This window comes from Triturus cristatus, chromosome 11 (assembly GCF_964204655.1).
Source record: "Triturus cristatus chromosome 11, aTriCri1.1, whole genome shotgun sequence".
Taxonomy (NCBI): Eukaryota; Metazoa; Chordata; class Amphibia; order Caudata; family Salamandridae; genus Triturus; species Triturus cristatus.
In genome coordinates this window covers 712,373,234-712,398,195 of record NC_140594.1, presented here as the reverse complement: position 1 = coordinate 712,398,195, position 24,962 = coordinate 712,373,234, and the positions used below count along the sequence as shown (strand labels likewise).

At 49.7% G+C, this 24,962-nt stretch overlaps 1 protein-coding gene across 2 annotated transcripts in view; it reads right to left on the bottom strand.

Annotated features, from left to right (window-relative positions):
- Nucleotides 1–24,962, bottom strand: part of STAG1 (STAG1 cohesin complex component) — a 1,292,585-nt gene that overhangs the window by 66,330 nt on the left and 1,201,293 nt on the right. For both annotated transcript variants that reach the window (XM_085634343.1, XM_085634344.1), the window contains exon 31: nt 9,283–9,393. In XM_085634343.1, the coding sequence (XP_085490469.1) occupies nt 9,283–9,393 (111 nt within the window). The remainder of the gene's footprint in view (nt 1–9,282; nt 9,394–24,962) is intronic.

Sequence of the window (24,962 nt, the reverse complement as noted above, 5' to 3'; positions counted from 1 at the left end):
CATATCCTTGGCCACTTAGGGCGAACATAACCAACTTTTCAACCACTCACCCCCAGTCACAGCTCTGTCTATTATTTTTGTGTGTGTCGCATTTCCTTGTACGCTACGCCACCGGTTACAAGCTAGCCTGGCTGATGTGGGGTGATACCCTAAAACCGGTCTTCGGATGATTGTTTTCCGGTTCAGGAAGGACCTGGCTCGGCTGTTCAGGCTGGACTGTTCCTAGGAGGAGCAAGGTCATGGCTGATTTGCATATGGCTGAGTCCAAACTGGAATGGTGAGCAAAATAATGATGGATTAAACCCAGATCAGTGACTGGGGGTGAATGTTTGACAATGATCAACATTCCGTCCGTCATCTTTTTTTGTGTTCCAAACTTTTTTTCACTGAGTTACTGTGTGTACAAATGCTTCACATATTTCCCCTGAGATAAGCCTAACTGCTCATGCCAAGCTACCAAGGAGGTGAACAGGGGTTATCCTAGCTGTGCGACTCCCTTACCCTGCGTAGAGTGAGGGTCCCTACTTGGACAGGGTGCAAACCACTGCCAACTAGAGACCCTATTTCTAACAGGAAAGAAGAGGATAAAGGAACCATCAGTGGGGTTACTCCCCAGCCACAACATCTTATACCACTTATGTCCACCATTCACCAGAAAAAGGTAGATCCACTTCTCTTACATGTGCAAATCATATTTTGGGCGAAGCAGCTTTTCTCAGGTTAATATCACGTTGTTGGGATGGGAAAGTACTCTACCTGGTAATGGATTGCACCCATGCCCTGAGTGCCCAACTGTACTGATGTCTGGATCCCTAATGCTGATTTTTGTAGTCAGAGGCAAAAATGGATCATGTGTGTGCATGCCATGACATAGGTCTGTGTCGCAGTCTTGTTGGACTGGGAGGGGCATCCAAAGCGCTACACTCGTAATGGTGGAAGGCTAGCACATTCACCAGGAGTTAAGCAGCACAAGATTGCTGTGGTGGCAGCATACCATGTAGTAATCAGTAGGAGTGAACAGGTCCTTTTAACCTGTGTTAACGGAGTGATGCTTACAGGCTCACTTGCTTTTACAAGTTCTGCTGCTGTGTGCTTGACCCACCCTTGGCTACATCAGAGTGGTTTTAAGTGCTGTGCAGCAGTGGTTAGTGTGCGTGTGTATGTGTTGGGGGAGTACAATACAAGAATACTACAGTACTGAGCAGTGCAAGCATGGTAAATGCATGTGCTTTAGGTGCATGTGCCTATGAGTGATACAGTACCTAAAGGAAGTAGTGCTGGAGAGTGCGTGCAGGATAAATGTATGTGCTGGGTGTATGGGTACTTGCGAGTGGTACAATACAGGAAGGAAGAAGTATGTGCATGCTAAATGCATATGCTGCATGTATGTGTGCCTCTGAGTGGTAAGATACATAAAAGATACAGTGATGGGCAGTGTGTGCATGTTAAATGCAGATGCTGTATGCATGTGTGCCTATGAGTGGTACAGTACATGGAGGATACAGTACTGTGCAGTGTGTGACTTATACATGCACCAGGCCTTTGTGTGCCTGAGAATGGTACAATACATGGAGGGACTCGTGTTCCATTTTAGGAGACCGAGACATGGTGAAACATGGAAGAGGTAGAGAGCTCGCCCCCCCACATATCTGCGGGTTGCTGCATTTTTGTAAGCTGGATGGGACACACACTAGGGAGGGGAGTACCTGGCCTTCCATGTACAATTCAGAGGGTGTTCTTTGATTGAGGGAGAGGTCACAAGGAAGGGGCCTGGGCACATCTCTGGAATGAGATGGGCTGTTAAGAAAATCAAACAGTAGGGCTGGGGGCCTGGGCTAATCTTTTGGGGGCACAGATAGCCAGGTGGGAACTCTAGTCGCTCCCATGGCTTATGTTGTGGGACTATTCGCTTTGGAGACATTCCTGTTATGACAGACTGCTTTTCAAGAGGCAGAGGGACCAAGGGAGTATGTACTTCAAAAGAAGCAGATCCCCAACAAAAAACTTCAAGGACTCAGACCCTAAATCACATTTGGTGGAAATGGACTATAAGAAGGGAAGGTTGAGACTGCAAAAACTTTCAACTGCCAAGCAGCCAGACAGGCTGCATGAGATGGGGAAACCCTGCAAGACTTCTGCCTGTGACCAGGACTGAGGGCGAAGGCCTGCTTGTCTCCATGCTGGGTGAGGGGAACATACCCAGGGAATCCAACATCACCTGGCCTGGAGCACCAGCCTGCTTGCCAAGACCAGTGTGCCCTGTGAGGAAGAGGAAAGCATTGAAGGAGGCGTGGTCACGGGGATAGCCCTGTCGAGTGGGCTACCTGTGCGAAGTATGAGGAAAAGTCTGCTGCACAGATTGGGTTGTGCACAGATTGGGTTGTTGTCAGTGTGCAGGACTGAGTCTTTGAAACCCGCATCTCAGAAGGGGGCTGCCGTGTGAAAGACTGCCATGCGGTAAGGGCCAAAGCCTTGTGCTGTAGCGGTGCAGAGACCCTGTATGCCAGGAGGGGCCATTGCGGAGAACTTCACTGTATTGTATTGTATTGAACAGGCTGGAACCTGTGGACAGTGAGTTGCTGTGACCCCATGTGTTGGAGGGGACACTGAACAAAGGACTGCGACTCGTTCTTACAATCTCCTCTGCTGGAAGTAAGGACGCACCTTCACCTAGGTGAAGGACCCAGAACAGGATCGTAGCCTCCCCCCATACCTTGTCGAAAGAAACAAACATCCAGCAGGAGGAGTTGAAGAAAGTCTCCAGTCACTTCAGGAGCGCAACTGCGAGTGAGACTGCATCTGCCGCCTTAGGCCACGTACGGCTGGCTTTCCTGATCTTAGTTGCAGCTGCTGTGAGCCAGCCAATGGGGTGCAGTCCAGAACTCTGGACACTTAACGCCTGCTGTTGAAAGCAAGACTTGACCTGTCCTACGGCAACTTGCTGCTAATTGAAGCACAACATTGCTGGAACACTGCTGACTTTAAGACTCGGACTGCTAGTGGGGCGTACCCTGGATGGTACCAATAGTGAATGGGGAATAACCACTATTGCTAATGCGAGGAGAGGGGGGACAAGGAGTCGCCATAGAAACACTAGTGCCCCAACCTAAGTGTAGTTGTTTGTTAATGTCGTATATTTCATTTGTATTGGTTGTGGTAGAAACAGAATACTTCTCCTTTGCCATAAAAGTGATTATTTGTCTGGACAATGATTTTTTGCTGCTTCTGTGCGTATTCGGAGTTGTGAGCCTGTGGTTACTATCCTGTATTCACACCTCCCACCGGAGAGAGCCTTGTAATGCTAGGACCATGCATACTCAGAGTCAAGTGCAGAAGGGGACTTGGCCCAGTTACTCGGAATCCATTGTAAGTTGGGCCCAGTACTTCAGGAGTAAAAAGCCTCAACCCCCACACTTCGGCCAGTAACCCCCGCTTCTCCTCTAATAGGGGTTATGGCAGAAACTTCAAAATCAATCACCAAGCCCCAACAGTAACTGTGTCACTCCTGGAATTAGATTTAGTCGACAGAGGAGTTAGTCTACAGGTGTTCTTCACCAAGGCACGTTTAGAAAGTTAATCAAGGGACAGGTGTTTTGTGAAGGAGTAGTGCATCACTTCAGGAATACTCTTTTCGGGGGGAGGGGGTGAAGGAGGAGAGAGGCTTTTGACATTCGTGCCCCTTCTAGCATTGTCGTACGAGTTACTTACCTTCGGTAAGGATGTATCTGGTAGAGACACAGTCTAGCTGCAGATTCCTTAACTTAGAATATCCCCGAGGCGCCAGTAAGGATCTGGAGATTTTTCAGCAATACCTCTGTACGCCGGGGTACAGCACCGCATGGCTCCGCCCTGTCGTCGTCCACGGATATGACGTCAGTATGGCCATACAAGTCCCTTCGGGTGCGCCGTCAGTTTTCTACTGTGAAAATTTTCTGCACCAGAACACGGAGCCACATCTAAAAATGTGGGAGCAGTGTGCCAAAAAAGGATTAAAAATTGTTGCCGCAACCTTGACAAGCAGAACAAAGTGGTGAGAAAACATCACGATGCATGTTAAAGAAAAACAGCTCATACTGAAAGGGACTGAGGGGAGAGAGCAGAGTACTTGCCCCTAGAAACAGCCTTCGCCCAAGCGAAGAACCATACCCTCCCATAAAGCAAAACATCAAAGGGAATGGATGCAACGATAAACGACAAGCAGTCTGCAACCACATGAATGACACCTTAATGGACAAGAAGACGTTAGCAACATGAGTGGCATGGCAATTGACAACATTTCCTGGGACAACAGAGAATGTGCAACCATACATACTACAGAGAGACATGATCAAGTGACTCGTAGCTTAGCGAAATGGATCCCAGCCCTACGTGGAAAGACATCCGGGGGAAGGGAGGGAAAAAGATCATGACCAATCTCCCCCTGGAAGAGCCAGGTGGCAAGAGCGTGGATGTAGAAAAGGGCCCACCACCCGAACCGAGAATGGGTGGGGTAACAAGTAACACAGAACAAGACATCTTGATCTGAGAGGGATGTGAAGTAGACGAACACCCATGAAGACAGAATCCACTGGTAGAAAGACCAATGGTAATACCCCATCCTGAAAAAGACCTCGCAGAGCGGGGAGGATGGGTGGGCATTAAGGAATCTGCAGGTAGACTGTCTCTATCAGATACATGGTTACCGAGGTAAGTAACTCGTTCATCTGATAGAGACATCTAGCTGCTGATTCCTTAACTTCAAATAGATACCAAGGCAATACCCCAACGGACCAGCCATACATCAGGATACACTGGTCAAAGGATACAGCAGAAGCCGGACACAAACAGTGCTCGCTCTAAAGAAACAGGGGGGGGGGGGGGGGGGGGGGGAGATGTGTGCGTGTCTGGGGCAAGGAACCCAAGAGACTCCCTCGTAGGTAGGATACATATATAATATGTATACCCAAGCATACGGACCTACAAGCTTAGATAGTCACATATACACAATTGAAACACAATATCAAATATATTATATATTATACATTTTCTTCAGTTTTTTCCGAAGGAAGCCCACACAAGAGCTTTGGCAGGACATAACATATGCCAAGCCTATTAAGCAAATACATATAAAGTCAGAAACATGTAGATATAGACCTATACAGATACTGTATAATTCACTATGAGCATCCTGAAACCGAGAGATGTCCAAGAACATCATCAGTGGAGGCAGGAAGCGGAGGAACCCATGCGGGACGTCCCACAACAGGAAGAGGAGGGAGAGTAAACTGCATTGGCTGGGAATTGAATCCGGGTCAACTGCTTGAAAGGCAGCTATGCTCACCACTACACCGCCAATCGCACAGCATAAAGAGAGGAAAAATACCCCAGCGGGAAAGACAAGCCAAGCCTTACAGGACAGTGTGCCCCCCCCCAGGTAGGGCATCACCTGTGAAAAATAGAAAGGTTATACAATAACCAACAAATAGCCCACTTAGGTTATGTCACGTCCCTATAAAACGCAGGGGAACGCCTCTTGAGACTAGCTCGTAGGCAAAGGAGACGAAAATAATAACAAACAGCCGTATAGCTGTATTGTTCGTCTGGGAAAGAACATTAATCCGGAGCCAAAAACCAAAGAAAAGCAGTGACAATACTGCATACCAATGTGAATAAAACCGCACAATGGTCGTAAAACAAGTTCAATTGCTGAAAGCGACACATGAGACGCTGGACCGCTGAATACACGTTACTGTCAAAAAGATGGGCCGTGTCAAAGGGCAAATCTCAGAGACGCTCCTGAACATTTTCAGGAATACTGCCATCACGCAGCCAGGCATGGCGGTGAAGAGTGACTGACCGAGCCATATCTCGACCCACCGAGTCAGTGGTGTCCATGGCCGATCGAATAGAAAGTTTAGCCAATTCACGACCATCTTGGAGTATTTGAGTCAGGTCAGCCCGAGGGCCTTTCCAGAGGGAGGGAAGGAGATTCTCAACTGAATCCTAGAGGGCGAAAGTTGCCCGAGCAAACACACAGGACGTGTTTAAGGACCGAAGGCCCGAGCTCGTGGATGCACAGTTACGGTCACATGTCTCCAACCAACGAGACTCCCTAGTAGGAGGCAGTAGCAGAGGAGGGGCAGATGGCAGCGAGGCTGAGGCGGCCTGGACCACCAGCCCCTGAGACCTAGGGTGGAGGGAGAGACAGACAGGGTCATCTAGGGGCCGGGCGATGACTGTGCGCTATTACACGGTCCACAGGGTCCCCGGTGGGGGGTCACGCCCAGGTTCTCAAAAAAAAGTCGTATAACAACGTGCCAAAAGGCAGCAGGGGCTCAACATCCACATTGCCCTGGTGGAGCAGATCCAACAAGGGATCGGAAGGCAGAGAGACAGAGGGAGTCTGAAACTGCAAAATGGCTGCAGCCTAGCGAACCACTTGTGCAAATGCTGCACTAGCCTTCATGGCCATTCTAGGTGGCGACAGCAGGTCATAATTGGGGACAGTTGCAGGCGAACACGTCCGCCAAAAGCGAAAGGCTTCCTAGCTGGAGAGTGCTTAAGGGTCTGCAGATGCTCCACATCAACCCGTTCCGGGGTACACGTAGGCAACAGTGGGGGAGTCTCATCCACCGAAGATGGGAGAAAAACCTGCTCCAGTGTCAAACAACATCGAGACAGCGTCGCATCGACGTCTATTATCGCAGAAGGAGACTCCGTTGACCAGCGTCTGCTTGACATCCACCGTGATGGAAGACTGTGGCGGAGAACGGCGCTGGCTCAGGGACAAGGCTCCCGCTGCGGCTGCAGCAGACGCAAATGCAGGGAGTCCTACAGGAATGCGCCCCCACCTCAGTAGTGCAGCCTGACGTATGAACTGGAAGCCCCACTGGGCCAACTCCGACGTTGCAGCGACTCGGGTACCGGAGTCATGGTACTCTAGTGGCGCAGAGGACGAACCCACCGGTGAGTTCCCACTTTGAGTCCCCACCACCTCTTTGGGACCCAAAGGCTCGCCAGGGAGAGGGGTCCACCCAAAGATGGCCTGCAAAGCCTGGAAATAGGCTTCCATCTGGGGTCTGGTTGACCCAACACCAGGGAAAGTAGGATAAGTGAGGTCGACGTCTGCGGCCCTCGTATGACAAGACCGGGAGCGGCGGGCACCCGACGTTTGCGGGCCCTTGTTCGGCAAAGACCGGGAGCGGCAGGCACTGACGTAACGACCACAGAAGGCCGACGTGACCTCTTCTTCTTACTCTTACCTGAGGAAGGTGAGCAACGTCCTTGGGAATGACTCCGAGACCGGCCCTGGATTCCCAGTTCGAGATGGAGACCGACAACGCTCTGACTCCGAACGGGACATCCGGGCAGACAACATCATCCGATGTTTCTGCAGGGACTTCGGCTTCAGCTTCCGACAGGCGTCTCACTCCACTGAGTCGAGGTGCTCCCCCAAGCACCACATTCAGATTGCGTGTGGATCCGTTGCTGACATCTGACGAGTGCAGGTCTCGCACGATTTAAAGCCCAAAGGCATTGGTACTCTGTTCCCAGACGCGAAAAGGCATCAATAGGGCCTAAAATTACACAGGCGGGAGGAACTGCTTCTCTTGGATCCGAGTCGTAGGTGCGGAAAAGAAGGAAAGTGACATTGGAGCGCCGGGAGGGACTTATATGGCTCCACTGATCCGTGGGTGACGTCAGGGCGGATCAATGCGGCTCCGACCCCTGGCGCACAGAGGTATTGCTAAAAAAAAATATCCAGACCAACTAGCGGCTGGGGGATATTCTAAGTTAAGGAATCTGCAGCTAGATGTCTCGATCAGATCAACAATGCAAGTCTGCTTTAAAGTTGTTGCACAGTCCCAATGCATCCATGTCCGAAAGGCACTAGACTCTGAAGCTTCATGTCCACGAGGCTGACCTGTCTCTGCAATCCTATCTCAACTTTCACTATTGCAATCTCAACCTTAAACACAGCTGTGACAGTCATAAGTTTTTCAAGCTTGTTTATTTTGCCATCCAACGCTGCAGGTATTTCATTCCACCCCACGATTAATTTCCCTACAACTAGGTCTCTCATGTCATTCTGAGAGTTAAGAACTTAAGCCTGGTTTTTGTTTCTCGGGTTAATTAGGCATGCTGCAACCCATATATATATCTCTGCATCCTATCAATCAGAAGCCAAGCTTGCTGCAAGACCCCACACTTTTCTGGAGAATGTTTCTGGGTTGTCTCCCCCTCACCAATGGGGTGAATAAGCTACAGTAGTTACATCAACATTTTCCAGCAGGGGATTCCTCTGGTGCATGAAGGTTGCAGGGGAACAGCACCCAAAGGACCACAGCGTGCAACTTAGAGGCTGCACCAAGACCCCTCGCATGTGCTCTGTCCAGTTTGCACCATCTTGCCTGTGTCTCCGGGTACTTGAAGGGTCAACCCTGGTCGTTCCTCAGAGAATCACCAGATATAGCCACACTGAAACAGGATGCACTGTTTGCCCCCCGCCTGCATCCTGAGGTTCTCAGCCCCATGAGTGAACCTAACAGGCAAATGAGAGGAATTGGAAGGACAGCAAGCTCCACTCCTTATTGATTATGTTTAGCAGAAAGCCAGCAGATTGTCCAGAGAAATGTCATTGTGCTATGAATCCAGAAAAACACAAGGGTTGCAACGTTTTCAGCCCATGTTCCTCATTTGGGACACAGGCAGAACTTAGAAACACCCTCTGCCTATTCAGTTTTTGGGAACAAATCTTCAGGTGTATGTTCTCTTACTCATGAAATCTGTAATTCCTCTTACTGTCATCAACTTTAGTTTTTATTAGTGAACAGAAAACTTTGGGTGTGAGGCATGTTCCACAAATCTGCTACAAATGCACCTGGACAACTTGCTCTGGAGAATAAGCTTTTTCTGTTATATTTTTTCTTTAGAAGTTCTCGTTCTCACAAGCAGAAGTATTGACTGAAAACACAAAAATCTAAAATGCCCACCGACAATGATGAAAACTAAAGGACAGGTACAAGTAATCGACCTTAGAGTGGCAGTCAAAGAACATGCTAGAAAATGTAATGTGGGGCAGCTGGTGTACGTCTTACATTGGCCATGATTATTTAAGCAGTAATTTCTCCTTTTGATCGAATACACAGAAAATTCTACAAAGACTGAAGATTAAAATATTCACATCCAAACCATTTCGACAGTCTTCAATGAGAAAAGTAGCTTTGAGAGGCATTTCAGTGGAAATACCTTCAGACTAGATTAAAAAGTTTTTAGATGTTACTAATTTACAATGGTACTCACACATTATGTCTTACTCCCGTTCTCACTTTCATGTAATTCATTGCGGTTCGGTCCTTTCGATTCAGGTCCTCCATTTTCTGTGGTCCCAGCCATGACATCTGCATCTGAGGACTACAAGGACAAACACATCAGCATGATGCAAGCACGAAGACAAAAGGGGCAGCTAAATGAAACGGGTAATTATTTGTAACAACTTTGCAATATAAAGATTCACACAGTGCATGATCCAGCCATATACTAGTTGAAATTGGATCATTCTTTACTGAAACTGTTTTTTAAATATGCAGGTCTACTGTGTGGCTGGAATGACTAATTAGGACAGTCTAAAAGCCACAAGACCTCATCCACAAAATTTCAAATTATTTTTTTCTTTTGTATCCAGTATGATGCCAACGAAATTCAAAGGTAAGGAATCTGCGGTTAGATGTCTCAATCAGACTGATACTTCTAGTCACCTAGGGACCTCGCAGGGATGCATATTTTTGTGAAGAAGTTCAAATCTGCAAAACTGTTATTATAGGCATTCAACTTATTTTGCACTGTGAAACTGGACTTGCATGATGTGTCTGGATTGCAAAGCAGTATTCCCTCTTCTGGAGATGAGCATGAAGTTAACAGCCAAGCATCCAGATTCTTTTTATGTTGTCTACCCTACCCTGTCCTGCCTAAACTAATTATGGACATAATGTCTCAGTGAATGGGTTTATGGACTACCAAATTGTGCACTTTCATGTATTTGAAGAGCTCATGTATCTAAATGCAGATTCCTCACCTTGTGAATTCCCCCAGGCACCAGAATGGACCCAGAGATTATTTAAAAGCAATGTCCTCGTGATTTGGTAGGTGGCGTTGGTCAGCTCGGAGTCAGATCCGTCCCACACAAGATGTGACGTTAGGGCCACTATATTTGTAACACCTCCCCATGCGGACATCAGTTGCTTTCTGATCTTTGTCTGTGCTGTCAGATGTGGAGCCCATAGAAATCAGAATTTGCTAGTGGGCAGTCTCTAGATTGAGATATTATTGAATTCATTCCATAGAACAGGGAGGTGGTGGGTCGTTGAGCAACCTGCAATTAGATTAAGTCTCTACCAGAAAAGGAGTTACCGAAGGTAACTTGTTCTTCTGATGGAGATTTCTAACTACAGATTCCTCACCTTGTGAGCAGATACCATATACCTCCATAGGTGGTGGGTCTTTACAAGGTTCACAACAGAAAACCTTGCAGGACAGAACAGGCAAAATGCCCCTCCCATCAGACGTTGTTCATGCAGTAGTGCTTTGAGAAAGTATGTACTAAAGCAGGGATAACAAGACTAGCAAAGAGCATGCCAGTGCCAGGGTAGCAGCCTTTGCTCTGGAAGAATGAGCATGCAACCTTCTGGGGCTGTTTATTTACCAGCCAATACCAGATCTTTATGCATAAAACGATCTATCTGGTGAAGATTCATTTCTGTACCACTTTACTTTTTTTTTTTTTTTACTTCAGAGAACCCCACAAACAAGCTGATCATCCAATTGGTGGTCTTTGGTAGATCAATATAAAAATTCAGAACCCTCTGAGGGTCAAGACATGTCTCCTCTTTGGAAGGGTAGGGAGGAATGTAGAAAGTCGGTAAGGGAAAGGATTGTCCTAATTGACTGCAAAATAAGGGGACCCCCTCTAGGGAAAAACTTTGAGGTCAGGGAGAAGAGGGGAAAAAACAACAATCCAATTGACAAGAGCTCCCTCACGACCTATGTTTCTTTTTTCTCATATGACATTAATTCAATATGGGCTGAACATACAATTTAAGCACCAACCAAATATGGAAATATACACATAGTCTTGATTCTTAGCATTATTTATTTATATTCTTTTTTGTAATCAAAAATTGTTTATCATTTCTTTTATCAATTTTACACAAACTTTATATAATAGACATATACATGTGTTTTTGCATCACAACAACATTGTCATATATCATCATAAAACCCCAGGTAGAGAGACAACAAAGATTATGGGTGAGGGAGCTCTTGTCAATTGGATTGTCCTACTAGACTACCTTTGGCTGGAATGCAGCTTTCGTCCAGACTACCAGCTTGTTGAACAAGTTACTTACATTCGGTAATGATGTATCTGTAAGACATATGTTAGTTATAGATGAATTACCTTAGAATTTTCCCCAGGCGTCAGACTATAGCCGGAGATTTTTCTTAGCAGTGCCCCTGCGTGTTGGTAGGTGGCGTCGGTCGACTCCGCGCCTACCAGCCGCATCGTGGTCGCCGGGATAATGTTGCGTGCCTACTTAGATACCACCTCTGCGCGCTGAGGTCAGTTCTGATATGCCTATCCATACCAGAAGCACAGAGCCATGCAAGACACGGACCACTGGTGCGCCACAACTAGATCCCTAGAACGGAGTCCCTATACCTAGAAATCAGTTCGCAGAGCGGGAAAGATGGGTGGGGTGGTAAGGAATCTATAACTAACGTGTCTCTTACAGATACATCGTTACCAAAGGTAAGTAACTTGTTCATCTGAAAGATAAAGTTAGAGATTTCTTATCTTAGAATAGATACTCCAACAATACAATTCCTGTAGGAGGGATTGCGAGCCAAGTTCGCACCAGAAAATCCTGGAAGGCTGAACGGGCAAAATAGCCGTCCCTTCGGACTTGGCTCTGTGCATAGATTCCCACGTTGCCGCCTGGCAGATGTCAAGAGGTGGGACTCTGCATGCCAATGCAGTGATAGCTGCCGTAGCCCTAGTGGAGTGAGTACGCAGCCCCAGTGGAGGTTCTTTCTTCACTAAAGCACATATCTTTATGCAAAGGACAACCAATCGAGAGATGATAGGTTTGCTAACAGCCCAGCCAGTCTTGGCACCTACATATCCAATAAAGAGTTGATCATCCACCAGGAAATCTTTAGTACGGCCAAGGTAAAATGACAGCGCACATTTAGGGTCCAGACGGTGGAGTCTCTCCTCCTTGGAAGGGTGCAGAAGTGGAAAAAAAGTGGGCAAGGTGATAGACTGTCCTATATGAAATGGTGTAGCCACTTTAGGAAGGAACAAAGGCCTCGTTCTAAGCACCACTTTGTCCGGATGCACAGAGAAGAAAGGGGGTTTAGACGACAAAGTTTGCAGCTCACTCACCCTGTGAGCAGAGGTGCTGGCCACAAGGAAGGCAATTTTCAGAGTAAGAAGCCTAAGAGTACAGTTATGAAGAGGCTCAAAGGGAGCACACAAGATATGTTAGAACAAGATTCAAGTCCCACTGGGAATTATGAAATGAGATGGAGGAAATAGATGAGTAATGCCCTTAAAGAATCTATTAACAATAGAAGACTGGAATAAGGATGGCTGATCTGTTAGCCAAAGAAAAGCAGAGATAGCAGCAAGATAGCCTTTGAGAGTGCCAAGAGCAGAGCCCTTCTGGGCTCAAGAAAGTACATACAAAAAGGCATCTGAAAGAGGGGCAGAACGGGGATCCACAGTCTTTGCTGTGCACCATGCCACAAACTTATTACATCTACAGGCGTATACTGACTGCCAAAAACACAAATTACTTACCTTCGGTAACGATACAACTGTAAGAAACATTAGTTAGTGATAGATTCCTTACCTTAGAATATCCCCAGGTGTCAGACTCGATCTGGAATGTTTTAGTCAGCAGTACCCCTGCACGTCGGAAGGTGGCATCGTGCGGCTCTGCGTCCGTCGTGATCGCCGGGATGACATCGCAGCAGCTACTTAGACGCCGCCCTCGCGCACTGACGTCAGTTCTGTACACGACGTTCCGCGCAAGGAACGCAGAGCCATGCAAGATGCTGACCACTGGCGAATTTAAACTAGGTCCCTGAAAGGGATGACCTTAACCCTAGAAATCAGTTTGCGGAACGGGGAGGATAGGTGGGGCGATAAGGAATCTATCACTAACTAATGTTTCTTACAGATATATCGTTACCGAAGGTAAGTAACTTGTGCATCTGAAAGAAACACACACCAGAAAGTCAGGGAGAACAGAACGGCCAAAGAAGCAGTCTCTCCGGACTTGGCTGTCCAGGCAATAATGCTTAGTAAGAGAGTGCAGCGAGGCCCACATAGTTGCCTGATAGATGTCTTGCAGGGGGACACCACGTCCCAATTGGGGGGGATGAGGCAAGGAGTCATCCATGAATCAGGCACCGGAGACGGAGCCTTGGAACGACGGTGTTCCAAATACCGTGTTGGATCATCTGTGCTACGGGGAGAAGGTGAAGAGTGTAGGAAAGTGGGTTTTTGTTGCAGTAACCCCCCCCCCCCTTTTTTTTTTTGCCTAATAGCTGATGCACCTTTCCTTGTTGTGCCCTGGGTTCCTGCCAATCAGGTGCCCAGGGCCTGTGTTCCTTCCCTAAAAACTGCCTAACAGACAAAACCCAAATTGGCAAACCCTGGCCACATGTCAGCCCCTGGTAAATGGTACCCTAGGTACCCAGGGCTTTGTGACCAGGGAAGGCCTCTAAGTGCTGCAGCACTTATTGTGCCACCCTTACAGGCCCTGTACCCTAACACACACACACTGTTCTTGCAGGCTGAGTGTCTGGGTACAAGACAAAACAGAGAGTCGACATGGCACACATCCCTGTGTGCCATGTCCACACTGCCATGGCATACATCAGCAACCCCTCTAGCTGGGTCCCCTATGCCAATGGTGTGGGCACAGGAGCAGGAGCCCTGTGCCCCTACAGTACCCAGGTCCATTCCTGGGCTCTGTAAGTGCAGTGCTGCCCTTTAAGAATACATGGTGCTGGGAGCTCGTCAAACACGAACTCCACAGCACCATAAAGGCAGCCCTGAAGACTGAGAAGTTTGGTATCAAACTTCTCAGCACATTAAACCCACACTGATGCCAGTGAGGGATTTAATGTGCCAAGCACCCCAGAGGGCATCTTAGAGACGCCCCCTAAAACCTAACCTACAATCCACGTCTGTGCTGAGGCTGCCTAGGCTGCCACACACCAGACATGTTGCTGGACCCCTGGGTAGGAGACCCCCTGCTCTCCTGGGCCTGCAACAATGCACATCCTGGGCGAGGTGCTAAATCTCCTCCCCCAGGATGGGCAGGGGGAAGCTTCAAAGGCATGCCGCCTCTGAGTTTCCCCAGGCCACTGCAACCCCCCACTCTGGCGGGAAGCTTGGCCGGAAATCCCAAATAAGGACAAGGAATGTGCCAGTCTGCCAACTCCACCCCTCAAGTGGGGGAGGCGAGGTGAAGCACATCCCCGGGCTCTCGCCATCTTGAAGATGGGAAGCCTTTCCCAGTCAGGGTTAGGCTACTGCCCCCCTCCCACAGGAGAGAGGCAGGATAGGGGGTGTACCCACCCCAGGACAGGGACCCATTGGTCCCTGCCCTTCACCTACCTGTAACGCCCCTAAATCTAGTATTTAGGGGCACCCTGAACTTTCCTTCCCCAGATCCCAGATTCGAAACTACAAGAAGAACAAAGACCTGCCCTGCAGCTGCTAAAAAGAGGAAGACACCAACTGCTTTGGCCCCAGCCCTACCGGCCTGTCGACCCTGCTCCTGCTCCAGCGCGGCATCTCTTGTGGCCAGCAACCTCACCAACCCCGGAGGACCTGGCTACCTTTTGGCTCTAAGCCCCTGGGACTCCCATGAGTAGAGGCTCTACTCAAAACCTACTTCTAATCCCTGGCAGCAGCCCGGAACCGCGAACCCAGCACACTCTGCACCAGCCAAGCCTGGCCCGTGCCGGAGTGAACTAAACCCACGAGGACGACCCCACGGGGACTATGACCCAGAGTCCGGCGCCCAAGGACCCCTCTCGACAATCCTGACGAAGCCTGCAGCCTCAGAACAGGGTGCCACCCCAACCGCGATCAACAGAGGGTAAGATTTTCCGACACCAAAAGGCACCCCTGCACCCGGCGCCCCACGGCCCTCTGTGTCCAATCCCGGGGTACCTACCTATCCTCCAACTACCCAACTTACCTCTCGAAGTGGTGGTGGCACCTGAAGAGTCCTTGTCCCCGAGCTTGCAGTCTTTTTTCTAACCGGAGATTTCCCATTGACATCCATTGAGCGCCCGAAGGCTCAAAAGCACTCTGCACCCAGCCGCCCGAGTGGCCCTGGCAGTGAAAACTCTTTTACTTCCTACTTCCCCACTTGCCCTGAGTAAGTGACCAGGAGCCCAGCTGCCACAGCCGCGTGGCTTGCCAGTCAGCAGCCACCAAACAAGGCCCCCCTATCCCTCATAGGATAACATTGGGCCTAACTCTCTCTGCACCCGGCCGCCCTAGAGCCGCTGAGGGTGAACCAACTGTACCTACCTGACCCTGGGAGACCCCCCCCCCCCCCCGAGTCTGTGCCCAGAACCTCAACTCTGCCAGTCGAGTACTTACCCTTGAACCGCAAACTCTATTTTCCTCATAGGGTAACATTGACTGACTTTTTCCTGAAATTTCTTCTAAGTGTGGACTTTTCAAATCTTCAAATTTTCACCAAAAATCAGCCGAGTGACAAAAACGAATTTACTCACCTGTTCCTAGGTGAACTCCCAGTGCTGGATCTTGGTGCCCAGCACTGACTCTGAAAAATCTCTACAACTGTACTTACCCTTAACCCAATTTTCTTCCATAGGAAACCATTGTCTGTTTTTCTGTGAAATTTCTTTTAAGTGTCGATTTCTGCAAACTTTAAATATTCTTCAAAAATCGTATAATATCTGAAAAGGTAATTACTTACCTGTTTTGGATAAAGGTCCCAGTACTGAGTCTAGGCACCCAGTACTAGATTACAAAAGTAACGAGAACGTACCGTACCTGTAACCTGCATTTTCTTCCATAGGGAATCATTGATTGTTTTCTCTGAAATATTTTCTAAGTGTCAACTTTTAAAATAGCTAAATATTAGTTAAAAATCATTTCAGTACTTAGGTCGACTTTCATCACTTGATTCTGAGAACTGACCCAGGACTGAATCTAGGATCCAGGCCTGGAATTACAAAAGTAACCTAAAAAAGTAATCTGTTGCAAATAACTTGAATTTATCATTGACATCAATGTATTGTTGTGTTTAGAAATAGAGTTGCCTACTGCAACTACTTGTAACTTTTTACTAAAGCCTATTGCATATAGAAAAATATTTATATGAAACATCTCCTGTCGAGAAAGTATATTTTAATTCCAAGTGTTGGTTCTAAAATAAAACAAGCATATATTTTTTAAATATAAACCATTGGCCTAGAGTTCGGTTATTGAGTGTGTGGAACCATTTGCTGACTGAGTGTGTACAACAAATGCTTTACACTGTCCTCTGATACTGCCTTACTGCTCGTCCAGGCTACCACTTTAGAGAGTAAGGTTATATCTAACTTTAACTTCTGTTAAACCCTTGGGGTCTGTGGACTCTGTACACCCTGTACCTATTAAGGAACAGTATATACAGAGCCACTTTCTCACAAAGAGCGCTTGTGTTTGGGCTTACCTGATGGCCTCGACGACTTGCAGTGTGACGAGGAGTGGGGGCTCGACGAACTACCTCGAGAACTTCCTCTCGAACGAGACCTGGAGAGACATGGTGCCGACCGCCGGGCCTCCAACAACTTTCGGAACCCCTACCGTAAAGTCTTCGGATGCATTAACCGGGTCGTGGTTGCGCTCCAGACACCACAAGCACACGAGGTGCAGGTCCGTCGCTGACATCTTGTGACAGAACCCTCAAGGCTTTAAACCGGTCTGACGTTGGGACATCCCTTGCTCACCAGGAGTCGATAGACTTGAAAAGAAGTCAACAAAACGTCGCAAAAATGCAAGCCAAAAACTGACTAAGGGGTAGCTCTCTCCGGATCAGCGCTAGTCTGGCGCATAAAAAGAAAGAACTTACATCAGTGCGCAGGGACGGCGTCTGAGTAGGCGCTGAGACGTTCATCCCGGCGATCACAACGCCTACGCTGGAGTCGACCAATGCCACCTACCGACGCGCAGGAGTACTGCTAAGAAAAATCTCTGGATTCAGTCTGACGCCTGGGGGAAATTCTAAGGTAAGAAATCTATAATTAAGTCTTTCAGATTGGAAAGAACGTCGTGTATGTCTGCTGGAAAGACCAAGATTGCAGCTCACTCACTTGCCTGGCTGAATTTGTGGCAATGAGGAATACAGTTTTTATGGTGAAAAGCTGTAGAGAGCAGCTGTGCATGGGCTTCCGCAGAGGACACCAAAGTGGGGAGCAGATGCTCATGGTCAGAAGAACAAGTTACTTACCTTTGATAACGATACATCTGTAAGAAACATTAGTTAGATTCCTTACCTTAGAATATCCCCCGGCGTCAGGCTGGATCCGGAAAGATTTTTCGTCCGCAGTACCCTTGCGCGTCGGTAGGTGTCGTCTGCGACTCCGCGTCCGTCGTCGTGGTCGCCAGGATGACGTCGGAGTACTTAGACGCCGCCCTCGCGTGCTGACGTCAGTTCTGTACATAGCTTTGCGCTCCAGGAACGCAGAGCCATGCAAGAAACCGACACTGGTGGCATGAAACTAGGGCCCTGGAAGGGATGACCCTAACCCTAGATATCGGTTCGCAGAACGGGGAGGATGGGTGGGGCAGTAAGGAATCTAACTAACTAATGTTTCTTACAGATATATCGTTACTGAAGGTAAGTAACTTGTTCATCTGAAAGAAACACGTTAGTTAGATTCCTTACCCTAGAATAGATACCCCAGCAATACCAACCCCGGTGGGGGGTCTGCGAACCAAGATCACACCAGGAAGTCCTGGAGAAAGGAACGGCCAAAGAAGCAGTCTCTCTGGACTTGGCTGTCCAGGCAGTAATGTTTGGCAAACATGTGCAGCGAGGCCCACGTTGCTGCCTGACAAATGTCCTGCAGAGGGACTCCCCGTCCCAAGGCAGTAGTAGCCGATGTGGCCCGAGTGGAATGGGACCTCAGCCCCACAGGGGAATCCTTCTTAGCCAAGGAATAACAGGCCTGAATGCAAAAAACGACCCACAGAGAGATGGTCCGCTTGAGCACTGCCGCCCCTTCTTAGCGCCCACATAGCCAACGAAGAGTTGGTCGTCCACCCGGAACTGTTTTGTGCGGTCCAGATAGGAGAGCGCACGTTTTTGGGTCCAGACGGTGGAGCCTCTCTTCCTCTTTCGAGGGTTGCGGAGGTGGAAAGAAGGTGGGCAATGTAACAGACTGGCCGATGTGAAAGGCAGTAACCATCTTAGGAAGAAAGGAAGGACGAGTCCTTAGAACAACTTTGTCCGGATGGACAGAGAGGAAAGGAGGTTTAGAAGAAAGAGCCTGGAGCTCACTCACTTTTCTGGCAGAGGTGATGGCAACCAGGAAAGCAGTTTTGAGAGTCAGAAGACGAAGAGGACAGTCATGGAGTGGCTCAAAAGGAGCACACATCAGATTGTTCCACCTGCAGGCGTATACCGTTTTAGTGGAGGGACGCCTGGTTGCCAGAATGACATCACAGACTTCAGGAGGCAAGTCAAATGGCATCAACTGCCGCCGCTTAATCTAATTGGAGATGGAGGCTGGACAAGCTCGGATGGAGGACCGTCCCATTGCTTCTGCGACAGAAGGTCCTCCTGAAGAGGCAGTCGAATCGGGGGATCGATCGCCATGCTGAGTAGCTAGAGATACCAGTATCTTCGTGCCCAATCCGGAGCCACAAGGATGACTTGGGCCCGGTAGCGCCTGCTCTTCTTCAGCACTCTGGGCAGAAGTGGTATAGGCAGAGAGGCGTATAACAGACCGCAACTCCACTCGCGACGAAAAGCATCTCCAAGCGAGTGCCGCCTTGGAAACTCCAACACGTAGAACTGATTACATTGCGCGTTCTCTTCGGTGGTGAATAGATCTAACCAAGGCTCTCCCCATTGCCGAAAGAGGCCTTGCGTCACGTCCGAGTTCAGACTCCATTTGTGATCAATCATGCACCGGCGGCTGAGTTCGTCCGCCCTGGCATTCAGAGAGCCTGCCAGGTGTTGAACCACCAGGGTGATGCCCTGATGTTCCAGCCATGTCCAGAGGCGCTGAGCCTCCTGACAAAGGTTCCACGGCCCCACCCCGCCCGGTTTGCTGCAATACCACATGGCGGTGGTGTTGGCCGTGAACACCTGCACTACACTTACCCGGACAGAGGGAAGGAATGCCTTCAGTGTAAGCCGGATCGCTCACAGCTCCAACAGGTTGATATGGAGCCGGGACTCCGCCGGAGACCAGAGGCCTCTGATCTCCGCCTCTCCCATGTGGTCCCCCCATCCCAGGAGGGACGCATCCGTCACCACCACTTGCTCCGGTTGGGGTAGAGAGAGGGATCTGCCACTGACCCAATCGCGGTCCGTGAGCCACCACTGCAACTGTCTTGCAGTGCCCTCCGAGATCAGGATGTGGTTGGACAGGTTGCCCTGATGTTGAGCCCACTGGAGAGCCCGCATCTGCCACCTGGCGTGATGTACCAGCAGGAGGCCATCAGACCCAGCAGCCGTAGGACTGAAACCCAGGATAAAGGCTGAAAGATCAGAATCAGAACCTGAATATCCCGAACCCGCTGTTCGGGAGGATAGAACCGAAACTGCGCCGAGTCCAGAACCGCTCCGATGAAAAGGAGCTTCTGGGAGGGACTCAGGGACTTCGGCACGTTGATGGAGAACCCCAGCAAATGCAGGAGGTCGGCCGTAGTCTGGAGATGGGAGACGACCGTCTGGGGCGAGCCCGCCTTCAACAACCAGTCATCGAGCTAGGGGAAGACTGGAACCCCTAATCGGCGCAGATGAGCTGTGACCTCCGCCATCACTTTTGTTAACACCCGAGGGGCACTGGTGAGGCCGAAGGGGAGCACAGTAAATGAAAGTGCTCGTGGCCTACCGTGAACCGCAGGTAACGCCGGTGGGCCGGAAGGACGGGGATGTGAAAATATGCGTCCTGCAAGTCCAACGCTACCATCCAGTCTCCAGGGCAGCCAGAACCTGAGCTAAAGTGAGCATCTTGAACTTCTCCTTCCGGAGGAAGGCGTTGACGCTCCTGAGGTCCAAGATAGGGCATAGGCCCCCTCTGCCCTTCTTGGGAACCAGGAAGTAGTGGGAGAAACAACCCCGTCCTACTTCTGGGCCAGGAACGCGCTTGATGGCCCCCTTGGCCAAGAGGGCCGTAACTTCCTCCTGCAGAAGTTGCAAGTGATCCCCCGACATGCGATGGTACTGCGGTGGCATGGCTGGAGGGGTCGCCTCGAAGGGGAGGGAGTAGCCCCTTCGGACGATTTGCAGCACCCACCTGTCCAACGTGATGGTATGCCAGTGGAGCAGGTGATGGCGAACTCTGACTCCCACTGGCGTGGAATGGGCCTGAAAGGTCGGACTAGGAAGGCTTTGAGGCAGATGCTGTGGGAGCAGATGTGGGCTGACTGGCTCTCTGTCCCCCTGCTGCGCCACGACGGAATCCACGTCCGCGTTGAGGCTGGTTCTGCGGCCTGTGGCTGGACGGACGAGGCGGGGGCGCCCCTTGGCCACGAAAGGGGCGAAAAGCGGAAGTTTGCGGGTGCGGGGCCGAGAGGCCCAAGGACTTGGCCGTAGCCCTGGAGTCCTTAAAGCGCTCCAGCGCACTATCCGCTTTGTCGCCAAAAAGGCAACGGCCATCGAAGGGCATGTCCATGAGGGTGCTCTGGACATCCCCTGAAAAATTTGTGGACCTCATCCAGGTATGACGACGAATCGCCAGTCGTCGCAATCGCTCTACCCTGCGAGTCCGTGGTGTCAAGTCCACATCGAATGGAGTACCGTGCTGCATCCCGCCCCTCAGAAAGAGCCTGGGCGAGCCGTGTCCTGGCCTCCTGCGGACACTGGGGCAGTACGTCCGCCACCGTATCCCACAAGGAGTGAGTATAACGGTCCAAAAGGCACGCAGTATTAATGGACCGCAACCCAAAACTGAGGGAGGAAAACAGTTTTTTCCCAAACTGCTCCAACCTTTTGGATTCCCGATCCGGAGGAGCGGAGTTGAAGGCGGTCTGGGACGTAGAGGCCTGGATAACCAGACTCTCAGGGGTGGGGTGTACCGACAGAAAGCTGGGATCGCCCGGAGCAGGGCGACGGGCCATGTTCCGGTCCACAGGAGTGACTGTGGAGGGCTTGGACCAAGTGCCCATCAGAACGTCAGTGAGGGCCTCATTGAACTGCAGTAGAGGCTCCGAAGAACTGGCGGTTGAAGCACCTCAGTGAAGAGGTTAATCCTGATGGCCGCTGCAGGGAGCTCCAGGTGAAGTGCCTTGGCAGCCCTGCGCAGCACCACAGAATAAGTTGCACCCTCCTCCGTAACCACGGAAGGAGGAGAGATGAAGCCAGTGTCAGGCAAAGTGTCGAGACCACTGGCATCCCCCAGCTCGTCTGCCCAGTCCTGACTTAACTGGCACTGCTGTGCCAGAGGGCCTCCCAGTCCTCCCCTTCATCCGACTCCTGGTATACAGATAGAAAGGACGGAGCCGGGTGGTAGATGAAATGCTCATCCATCGGGTGGCGCCGGTCCGACAGCGGATCCGGACCGAAACTGGGACGGCGTCGTCCGAAGACGGCACCATAGGGGCCGGAGCCGGCGGAGGGGTCGTAAGGTCAACCGGCGGCGATGGGGATCCAGGCCTGGATCCCACAGGGACCTGCGGCGTCGGGACCGAAGTCGACGACGGCGCCGGGACAGCTTGCCCGGGACGGATTTTACGATCGTTGAGTCAACCATGACTTGAGCTCATTGAAGGACCGCTTTTATAAAAATATATTTACATAGTCACGGAACTCTGGATGATGACACAAAGAATAACACGAGGTAGAGAGGACGAAAGCAAGACGAGACTACAAACTACCCGAAAGACAACAGATGAGCCCTGAAGAAGTCCTTAAAAAAGACGAAACGCATTGGCTACTGAGAAGAAAGAAATTATAACTCAAAGAATAAAGGAATATATAGATTACGATCATTGGATGGAACTGCTTTTTTACATTTTATTGTGTGCGGATCAAACTTTTTATGTAGGTGTGACTTTGGCACATTGATGGAGAACCCCCAACAATGTTAATGGGTTGGCCAACTTGAGGAGAGCCCACATTCAGTAGCCAGTCATCGAGGCATGTAAAGACTGGTATACCCAACTTCTGAAGTCTTGCTGCGACCACCACAATCACCTTTGTGAATACCTGAAGTGCACTGGTCAGGAAAAAGCAGAGCACAGAGAAATTAAAAAGCTCTTGGATTTTCTGAAATCGCAGGTACCATCCGTAGGAATGGAGGACTGGGACGTGGAATTAAGTGTCCTGCAAATCAAGAGCCACCACCCAGTCTCCTGGATCCAGGGTAGACAGAACTAGCACCAGAGTGAGCATTTTGAACTTGTTCTTACAGAGAAAGAAGTTCAGAGGGCGTAGATCTAGGATGGGGCGAAGGCCTCCATTCTTTTTTGACACCACAAAGTAACAGGAGTAACAACCAGTCCCGAGATCTGGTGCCATCACCCTCACTATTCCTTCCTTGGGCTAGAGAGCTTGAACATCTCTATGTATTAGGGTCTGTTGGTGCTCTGGGAGATGTTGCAGTTTGGGTAGCATGCCTCAGGGATAAGACAAATGAAAGGGAGTATCCGTATTCTATGGTTTGGAACACTCATTGGTCCGATATAATGCTCCTCCATCAGGGAAGGTAAAAGGTGACTAGATGTCCAACCGGGTTATCATGTGCTGCAAACTACAAATTAAAGTGGTTTTGCAGGGTGTTGGGGTGGGGGGCTGGGTGAACTGTTGTCCCTCGAGGCCTGAACACTGTTGGCTGAATACCAGTCCATGCCAATCGAAAGGGTGAAGAGGTCTGTTGCTGCCGAGGCAGATATTGGCGATGCCTCCGTTGATACCCCCTTACAAAACCTCAAAAGGGGTGTTGCTGTTGGGCTAGCTGCCAAACAGGTTGATCCACGGTGCGAGAAGTGGCTTTGCATCTTCTTACATTTTTCAATGGTTGTGTCGGCCTTCAGTCTGAAAATGTTTGGGCTATTTAACAGCATGTCCATAAATGATTGCTGGAAGTCTGATGAAAAACAAGTTGGGCGGATCCAGAAGAGGCGTGCAAGCACTATCCAAGCAGTCAGTTGTGTCCAGACCAGAATGACGGTACATTTTGCAGCATCTTGGCCATTGAGCCCTGGAGTGTATGTCTGACATCTCTGGAACAGATGGCAAGGTGTTCTCCACTCTGTCCCACAAGGTATGTGAATTCCGTTCCAGGAGAAAGGAGGTATCGACAGATCATAAAGCAGGGCTGGAGAAAACGTGTTTTGTAAAGTTCTCCTTAAGCGTGGATTCTCGGTCAGGCAGGGTGGTAAAGAAGGAACTGGGGTTGAGGGGGGGGGGGGGGGGGGGGGGGGGCGGACAAGACCCTGGCTTTGCTAACGTACCTACCAGTATGTCTGTAAGAGCATTGTTAAAAGGTAGCAGTGGTTCCTGGGTTGTGGCAGCTGGGTTCAGGACTTCGGTTAAGATGCTGGTTTTAACTTCATGCATGGGCAGTGTCCATTTAGGCACTTCCATTGCACTGTGAATAGCAGCTGCAAAAGATGTGGCTTCCTCAGTGGTCATAGGGTTTGGATAATTAATTGTGATGTAAGGAGAAGTGTCCAATCTACCGGAATCCTGTAAGTTCGCAAAAATATAGGGATCCTGAAAATTGCCTTCATCTAAATAATGTTCAGAAAAGCTGTACTGGCATTGTTCTGGAATGTGTTGAGCCTCCGAATCCGATAAAACTATTGGATGCAGGTCGGACGCCCGTGCTAGCATCCAGGCTCGGGTCTGCGGCATCAGTCTTGGTGCTGTGAGAGGCAGACGTTATGCTGGGGCAGGAGCTGGCAGCACCATACTCCTATTATGGGGCTAACCTTGGACAGGTACTAGTGGGTTGGTAAGCGTGGAGGATGGGACAACAGATGGGCCTCCAACATGCTGCCACCTCGGTTCCTTGGGGCCTCAAAGGTGCTTCATGGTCATCCAGTGTGGTACTAAAAATCCTCTCAGCAACTTCTCAGCTGGAGGAGTTCACAAACTGTAGCAGTCTGCTTGAAGGAAAATCTGAGCTGGCTACTGCTGGAGTCCGTTCCGTGGAGCAGCACTGTGCCCTAGAAATATCCAGAGTGCAACTCCGAACGGTGTGTCTGAGAGCCATTCTAATTTTGATAAGCCCCCATCCTTGCAGCCTATGAAAGCAAGATTTTTCACTGGTGAGCTGGATGAGTGCATAACTAACACGTGATCGGTCAGGTGTGTAGAGGGTTGGGCATGAAAGTCTTCTAGTAAGCTCCCTCCCAGGCCAGCTGTGTGCTAGCGACTGAACTGATTTCTGTGCAGCAATGGAGGGACGTATGGGCAATCAGAGTGCTTAAGGGGTTGGATGTGCATTGTCCTGTTCAAATGCTAGGTGAGCTATTCATGGGGAGTCGCACATCCAGAATTAGGCAAAATGTGCCTGTTGACAGTTATAATAAAGCTTTAGTATGTCGCTAGACCCCCTGCATGTATAGCAATGTTAAGATCTCTCAGCTGATCCTGGACTGTTTGCCTGCACATGCAAGTGTGTTCATGTTAGACCTCAGACTCTTGAATAAGCGTTTCTCCAATGGTACAGGAATATTGAAGAAGTACAGCAATTTGGGTGGG